Below are 8,427 nucleotides of genomic sequence, written 5' to 3'. Positions count from 1 at the left end.
GTTTGATTGTATGGTTGGATGTTATTTATGGATGTCTCAACTTGAAAATATATGATCATTTTTAGTCAATGTGTGTATTTTATTTTGACATCATTTTTAGGTTGCTTTTTTTTTAAAAAAAAAAAAAAAAAAAATTGTCTTATATTAATACTTTTATGTTGTGAATAAAATTTGATATTTGTAGGTTAACATAATTGACTGAAAATATTATAAAGAAAAAATTACTCATTTTCCGTATGAGCCAAATGCTGAAATATATTTTCAGCTGAAATCATTTTCTTGAAAGATCATTGTGTTGACAACATTTTCTCCTATACTTTTGTAAAAAATATTTATGATTTTTGTTTTCTCAAACTAATTTCCTCAAAATCTGTCTATTAAATTAACATGTTTTTAAACTGTTTGAGTCTCATATACATTTTTAAACTCACATGTTCTAAAAATAGATGTTAGTTTAATAGACTGAGTTGAATAAATTTCTAACAAAATTAAGGCTTTGTTTGTTTTGTTGTAAAATGGTTTATGAAAAATATTTTTCATATTTTTTGTTGTTTGGTACTATGAGAAATAATAGTGAACCAAAAAATTTTCTTTAATTTTTGTAAAATGGTTTTCACTTTTTAAAACCGTAAATTATTTGGAAGCTGGAGGAAAAATTATTTGGTTGCTTAAATTTGATAACACTCAAATGTTATATATATAGGAAAAAGTGTACATACTACCTCACACTACCGTTTAATTGACAATGTCATTTTTCAAATTTTCAATTGCGACATTCCAATCCACCCTTAATAAAATTAAATAATAAAAAAAAACAAAAAACTATAAATTAAAAAAAAAAAATGAAAAAGAGGGAGTCGAAATAAAAAATAATAAAAAAAATTCTTAAAGAAAAAGATTATTATTATTATTATTATTATTATTTTATATATATAGGAGTATTTGTGTTTTACCGACAAAAATTTAGAGTTGTTTTTGTCTTTTTGATGGCCTTGGGAAAATATTATCAATTTTTTGATAGTTTTGTGTGTTGAGTCCACGTGACTGTTTTTGCCTTGGTTGTTATTGCGTTGGTGGCGCCGACTTCCACCCTGGTGGCTGCAGTCGTCAGAGTGGTGGTCACGATTTTCTTGCTCCTCCGAATTGGGTTGACAGAATGAGATTGTTCAAGGAAACGGAGGCACAGCTCCTCATTTTGTTAAACTAGACGTGCCATCTGTGCTTTCGGGGACGCGATACGCTCCCTATCTCCCTCGTTTTGGGGAGCCAGTGGTGGCCTTTGGTTGGCTTGGATAGCTGATTCTTTGCGGCGTTGGGCTTGGCTTCTGGACCTTGTGTTCACCATTATGACTGATTTTTGATTTCGTAAGAACGATTTGTCGTTCCCGTAGACGTCGCCAAACTATTGGTACAGTTTTTTCGGTATGGTGGACCCAAGGGCAGATCGGTAATATTGAGCTGGTACTTTCTTTCTTTCCTGCAAAATAACAATACTCGTTAAGAGGATGCGCCGAGTGGTGGCCGGGACGTTTCTCCTCCGATGCTTAAGTTAGTGTTTGTGTAAACTCAGTATAGAGCTTAGTAGAGTATAAATCATGTACCTGTTTCTATTGTTTACGAGCCTTTTATAGGTGGGACTCATAAAGATGGTGATGATGACCGAGCGGAGGATCTGGGATCCAGGCATAACGGACGGAAGAGTTAATATTCTAGTTCCCTGATCGTTATGGTTGATAAGAAACCGTTCTTGCTATTGACTTCATGCCGAGAATGGCGCACAACGGTTATCGTGGCTAGCATGATGCAGAGAATAGCGCATAACCGTCGGTGGTGTTTAAGTGTGGGACGTAACTGACCCGATAATTCGGCCATATTCAAGTTGTTAGCATGATCGATGCATATCTTGTCCATAACTGTTGTATCCGTGTGCTGTGTATATCGTTGATTCAATAAATGCTGCAAGTCAGGTGAGCATGGTCTCCCAAGAATGAGAGCTCGGTGAAATGGCGTCGTATTCGTGCTTCCAAAACTGGGTTTCTTCTTAGTAAGCCCATCTAAATGTGCTGGGCTTCTACCCGAAATAACGGGCTATGGGCTTGATTGTTAGATAAGAGGCACGCTATTAGGTGTAACAAAGAGCATAGAGGAGATTAGAGAGAAATATTTTGTGTAAAAATAATGGATAGTGTAAGGAAGTTGCTACACGTGACTTTTTGTTTTTTTTTTATTAGATTTTTTTTTCTATGGAAATGAAGAAGTTATACGTACGGAAGTTGATGTAAGTTTACTCACAATACCTTCCTTATATATATATATATATATATATTTTTTTTTTTCTTTAATTTAATAAACTCAACAATAGCTTTCTTTATCTTTTTTCATATATTATTTAAATATTTTTCATACTAAGAGAAAGCGAGAGGAAAGAGAAAGTCATTTAAATATTCTAGGAGAAAAGAGAGAAAATATTTAAAAAATAAAAAATAAAAAAATTAAGACAATGTTAAAGGAAGCAAAAAAGGCTACCTTATATTTAGGATAATACGTATGGCTCCCTTGATTTAGGAAAAATCAAGAGAGTCTATTTCATATAATTTGTAAGAGTGTTCTTCACATTTAGGGATGATAATAAAATTTAGAGAAGCTATTTGCTAGTAATTACTTGTCCAAACCACCAATGACGGTGGTTTAATGTTCTCAAGGAAATTCTCTTGAGGTATATGAATAAACTAGGTCGTGGGTTCAAATTTCCGTAATGGATGTTAGTTTTATTTTTGTCTTGGTTGGATTTGAGTGAACAAAATATTTGTGGATAACATATTCGGTTTAAGTGTGCAGTGCACGAATGAGTAAACGGTTGAAATTGATTTCCAAAGAGCTTCGTCTAAAGCCTTGTCTGCAAGGCGTCCAGACGAGATGGCTGATCAAGAAAACCTGAGAGCCTCGTCTGCAATTTCGTCTGCAGATTGTCTGGACGAGATGGCTGAACAAGAAAACCCGAGAGCCTCGTTTGCAAGCCATTTGGACGCGCCGTGCCAGAGAACTAGAGTTAGCGTGTTTAACCTAGTTCCATCCGGACGAGCTTACTTCTCGTTTGGACGCCTAGTGTATTTTATGACTATTGTCACAAAGTTTGTGTCGATTAGACTAGGGGTCTTTTAGTCTATATGTATATATCTGGATCTTTACAGTTATGTATACTTACGTACGAATTCTGCGTCTAGAGTTCGATATTTTAGTGCTAAGAGAGTCTTTGATATAGAGCGTTAATTCTCTCTCTTAGAGTGATCGTTTGATCGTCCTCATTGATAAAGCAATTGAAGTTAACCAGAGTTTTGATAAAGGGAGATCACGTAGAAGGAACAGTCTAGACGTTCTAGGAGAACTACTACGGTATCAGACAAGTGGGTCGCTTGTCTAGTACATTGGAGTGTCAAGTTGTGTAAGTCTTCGACATTGTATAACTTCTCGTTATTTTACTGATTTAGTGATTTCTTGGGTTTGGTTGTCCCAGAAAGGTTTTACATTTTAAAGAGTTTTCTAAATGGTTTTCTCTTCGTAACCAAAATATCTGTGTCTCTTTGATTTATTATTGTACTTATATATTTTGGTGAATGATTAATTGTGGTTGCTTATTATTTTAATTCTGCATATTATATTGCATACACTTATTCAACCCCCTTCTAGGTGTTGTTTGGAGTCATATTAGGTTTTTAAATGGAGAATCACTCGCATAAGCCTGATTAGTATTAGCCGCCTTGGGAATCAACTGATGTCCTGGTGGAGCTGGGTCAGGCTATAGCTCAATTGATCTTGAGGAAGCGCTTGTAGGCAATCCTCAGCGGGTAGGTGCTACCATAGTAACGCAGCCGCTCCCTCCAACCCTTTTGCTTAGAAAAAAAAAATTAGGACAAGTCATTAATTATTTGTTTTATTTTTTTGATGCGGTCAACGAATTAACTTTAATTTCACGTTTTTCACCCCTTCAAAGCAGTCTTCTTCAGTGCAGTAGTGCAGTTCCACGATAATTATTACCATATCAGTATCAGAAAAGCTTTCACGCCTTCAAAGCTATGGGACCGATGATGGCAGAAAACATGTGGATGTCAAGTATGTGAGACCCAGAACAAATTAATGCCCAACACTATTGCAACAGCAGAAACACTTAGCCCTGCAGTTTCAACACCTTAGAGAAGATATACCATTGTCTTCCTATCTTCCATGGCCAACCTGAACTCTCTCCCTTTATATGAAATAATCCAGCGTAAAAATGGTGTAAAAAGAGTCGTTGAAATCATAATCTTGTTCCTTCTCCTTTCTCTCCTTATTTATCGTCTTCTCTTCCTCAACGACCATGGCCTCACTTGGCTCCTTGCCTTACTATGCGAGTCATGGTTTACCTTCAATTGGGTTCTCATCATCAACATCAAATGGAATCCTGTGGAATACAAAACGTACCCGGACAACCTCGTACAACGGTAATAAATCGATCACGTTTGGCTTTACTTACCACTCTGCTGTGATATATGTGTTTGCTTTATCCATAATATCATTATTTTTGTAGTAGTGGTCATTATTCATGAGAAACAAGAATTAGAGCTACATCTATGTTGAATTATATTAAAATATGAGATATTTAAATTAAGGTTTGGTAAACCAAAAAAAAAAAAAAAAAGGTATGGTACGTAAACAAGGAAAAGTAGACGAAATAAAGTAGGAGATTGATGATGGTCATGGACCTAGAAAACTAAATCATAGCTAATATGAAAATTATTTTAACAAGATTAATTGATGTTGCCCATAAAACTTTGAATATGTTAGGTAATAAACTTAATTTTGTTTCTCTTCCATTTTTATTCTCTTTCTCTTAGGCTTTATTTGTTTCGATGTAAAATAATTTCTAGAATATGCTTTCTGTATTTTCGGGTGTTTGGTGCAAAGGAAAATAATAGTCATCGGAACATATTTTCGGTTTGACCGAAAAACCACTTTAATTTTCGGAAAATAGTTTTAATTTTTGAAAACCGTAAACTATTTTTCAAGTTTGAGTATGTCATTTTCAAATCGATAGACTCAATTAAGATGTCGCTAGGACCCTGCTAGGATTCGACCGGGACACTACTAGAAAATAGTCGAGACATTGTTAGGACATTTTTCAAGTTTAAGCATGATTTTCTTAAAAATCATTTTTTAAGAAAATATTTTGCGATAAAAATATTTTTCGATGGAGAACATTTTACGTCAAAGTTATTTACGATTTAATTCTTGCCAGGGCAATTGAGCTTCCGTCGGTGGACATGTTTGTGACAACTGCAGACCCTGTGCTAGAACCTCCTATCATCACCATAAACACCGTACTCTCTTTATTGGCAATTGATTACCCAGCTCACAAGCTAGCCTGCTATGTTTCCGATGATGGCTGTTCTCCCTTGACCTACTACTCTCTTTCCGAAGCCTTAAAGTTTGCCAAGCTTTGGGTTCCATTCTGTAAGAAGTACAATATTCAAGTCAGAGCTCCATTTAGATACTTTTCCAATGATTCCCTAACGTCCAGTACTAATAGCTCTAATTGGGAGTTCCATCAAGAATGGAGAAGGATGAAAGTGAGTTGTATATCATGGGGACATTTTATGACTATATTTTGATGAACTATGATGAGAAATGGCTGCCACTTATGCACAAACTTGTTTGTCTACATTTCTTGCAGGATGAGTATGAGCTGCTTTGCCATAAAATTGAGGATGCCGCCCAAAAGTCGAGGCCATGTGATTTTACTGGGGAATTTGCAGAATTCTCAAATGTAGAACGCAAAAACCATCCAACTATTATTAAGGTAAACTCCAAGTTGATTAGCTGGGACTTGCACAAGTTTTGCAAAGTAATCCCAGGACCTGACCAGGATCACTATGGGAATTTGATTTTGTACATTTATTTTAAACCTTTGGAAAACGAGGAAGGTCTTCCAGATGGGTTATAATCAATTTCCAAAAGTTTATCTCATTTAGATAATCTTATTTTAGGTTATGTGGGAGAACAAGGAAGGTCTTGTAGATGGGGTGCCACATTTGGTCTATATATCTAGGGAGAAGCAGCATAAGCATCCTCATAATTCCAAAGCCGGTGCCATGAATGTCCTGGTAAGAAGTTTTATCCACATAATTCCAAAGTTGGTGCCATGAATGTCCTGGTAAGAAGTTTTTTATGCCCATAAGTTTGGGTAGAGATGAAATGAAGGTAATCTCTACTAATTTTTTTTTTTTTTTTCATTAGAGGCAATTTCCACCGTTTATATTTTTAAAAGGAGTCAAGCCAAACTTATTTATCCCAAAGGATTTAATAAGATCAAATGTCTTTTAGTTGTTTACAAAATTATATATCCTTTCTTATCAGTGATATAACTAATTAACATCCCTTTTAATTTGTATCATATATAGACGAGAATCTCTGGATTGATGACAAATGCTCCATATATGCTGAACGTAGACTGCGATATGTTTGTCAACAACTCAAATGTTGTTGTTCATGCAATGTGCCTACTATTAGATTCCAACAGTGAAAAGGAATTCGCGTTTGCTCAGTTCCCACAAGTGTTCTATGATGGATTAAAGGATGACCCCTATGGCAATCAGTACGTGGTCTTGCATGAAGTAAGTCAAATTTAAGTCTTTACTTGCAAATAAGTCTTCTCTTTAACCTTTTTTTTTTTTTCATTTCAAAATTTATAAACAACATAAGTTTCATTATATATATACATGTGTAACTAAAGAAAAAGTGACGAATGTCACTCACTAAATATTGGACAATTACTATTAGAATGTTTTCAAAATTAATATAACTACAAAAGCATATTTTCACACGATTAGACCGAACGATAGGTCACCTGCAAGACAAGATAGGAACAAATAGAGTGGAGCTAACCTCAGGGCCGGCGAGAGAGCCTTTAATGCGTAAGTCAATAGAATATTCATAGAGAGAAAATTGAATAAAGAGGTTTTTTTAGCCTGAAATACAAGATAGGAACAAATAGAGTGGAGCCAAGCTCAGGGCTGGCGAGAGAGCCTTTGATGCGTAAGTCAATAGAGTATTTATAGAGAGAATTGAATAAAGAGGTTTTTTTAGGGAGAAAGAAGTTCTTTATCTTATTTAAAGATAATGACCTTCTTTTGTATTAGCTAGATTCCTTGTTTTATTGTTATGTGGTAGGCTTGTGGTTGTGCAATAGTTGTTTTACTATCATACTCCTGGCTAGGCTTTTTAGCATCTCTAGTAAGTAGACCTTTATGTTAATGCCGAAGGCTTTGTGCCTTAGGTTTTTTTATGGTATCACTGGTTACCCCCGATTCTTGACGTGGACTTGTCTAATTGGTTCATCATTGGGATTTTTTTTTAAGTTACAACTGGGGTCATTCTTTTGAGATCAATAAAGTTCTTTAAGTGTTATTTCTGATTTGCTTTCCCTTTCTAAGTTAATCTATAGTACTGGATATAGGATAACTAAGGCATTTAGGATAACATTACACTTTTGTTTTGCTGAGGTCTGTGCCCTATAAATCCCAAAATTCCTCTTTCTCTTGCTAGCCAGTTCAGAAACTGTGCAGCATATGTGTTGATACGTGCAATCCAAGTGTTCTAACTATCATCCTACCCTTCTATATGCAAGTAAAACAACCATATTCACTCCTTAGGGCATAATCTATCATGTTGTGCATGTTTGAACATTCAAATCAAAAAAGGTTTTAAAAGAAAAGAAAGAGAGTTAAATACTTACAAAGTGTGAGTGAAAGAAAGAGCAAATCTAGTGAGATATTACTGGAAGGAACAGGTAGCCGATTGAGAAAGATTTGGAAGGAGAGACATTGAGAGGGCTATAGTTTGTCGTGTGAATGAAATAGTGAAAGAGGAGTGGATTTTCTTTAAAGAGGGCTAAATGGACGGTTTAATAGTTATCTTTTTTTATTTCAATTTTTTATTTATTTATTTTTTGAAATGAATCATGATATTTTTATTGATAATCATTGACAATTATCTTAATCAGCAAGTACAATACTCTGAATAAAATCAAGACTTTCTTCCAATCACACTTGGTTGACGTACTGATGGAGAGCTGCTATCGCTAACCTATGAGCGGCTTCTTTAGCCTCTCTATGAATGTGACAGACAACACATGATTGAGACTATTTTTAACCATGTAAGTCGCTAAAGACCCAATACTTTTTTCTGAATTTTCTTTTCCAAATGATCAAGACCCAAGTTTCATTTAAGAAAAAAAAAAAACTAATCTAAACCTAGTTATTCTTTGAACGGATCACATCATTTGAAAAAAAGAATTTGGAAAAAAGTATTGGAAAATGCTAAAGTCTCTTTTGATGTTCTATGGGTGTTCTCCCTTCTCAGGTTGCTTACTGCTTAGCATTTCTCACTCATTTA

At 34.9% G+C, this 8,427-nt stretch overlaps 1 protein-coding gene across 1 annotated transcript; it reads left to right on the top strand.

Moving 5' to 3' along the window:
* Positions 1 to 4,183: 4,183 nt before the first annotated feature.
* On the top strand, positions 4,184 to 6,662 carry LOC132181551 (cellulose synthase-like protein H1). The gene is made up of 5 exons (XM_059594804.1): positions 4,184 to 4,478; positions 5,273 to 5,603; positions 5,708 to 5,833; positions 6,021 to 6,137; positions 6,435 to 6,662. The coding sequence occupies exons 1-5, from the start codon at positions 4,222 to 4,224 to the stop codon at positions 6,660 to 6,662; spliced, it is 1,059 nt and encodes a 352-aa protein (XP_059450787.1). The 5' UTR covers positions 4,184 to 4,221.
* Positions 6,663 to 8,427: the final 1,765 nt, after the last annotated feature.

This window comes from Corylus avellana, chromosome ca5, assembly GCF_901000735.1.
Source record: "Corylus avellana chromosome ca5, CavTom2PMs-1.0".
In the NCBI taxonomy this organism is placed as follows: domain Eukaryota; kingdom Viridiplantae; phylum Streptophyta; class Magnoliopsida; order Fagales; family Betulaceae; genus Corylus; species Corylus avellana.
Note: the sequence above shows the minus strand (reverse complement) of the source record. Positions and strands in the feature narration are given on the sequence as shown.

Bases quoted from the DNA above. Each gene is read 5' to 3' on its own strand.
- LOC132181551 (XM_059594804.1), top strand. From the start codon at position 4,222: ATGGCCAACCTGAACTCTCTCCCTTTATATGAAATAATCCAGCGTAAA. The intron at 4,479-5,272 runs GTAATAAATCGA...AATTCTTGCCAG, and splicing joins CCGGACAACCTCGTACAACG to GGCAATTGAGCTTCCGTCGG. The intron at 6,138-6,434 runs GTAAGAAGTTTT...TATCATATATAG, and splicing joins CCGGTGCCATGAATGTCCTG to ACGAGAATCTCTGGATTGAT.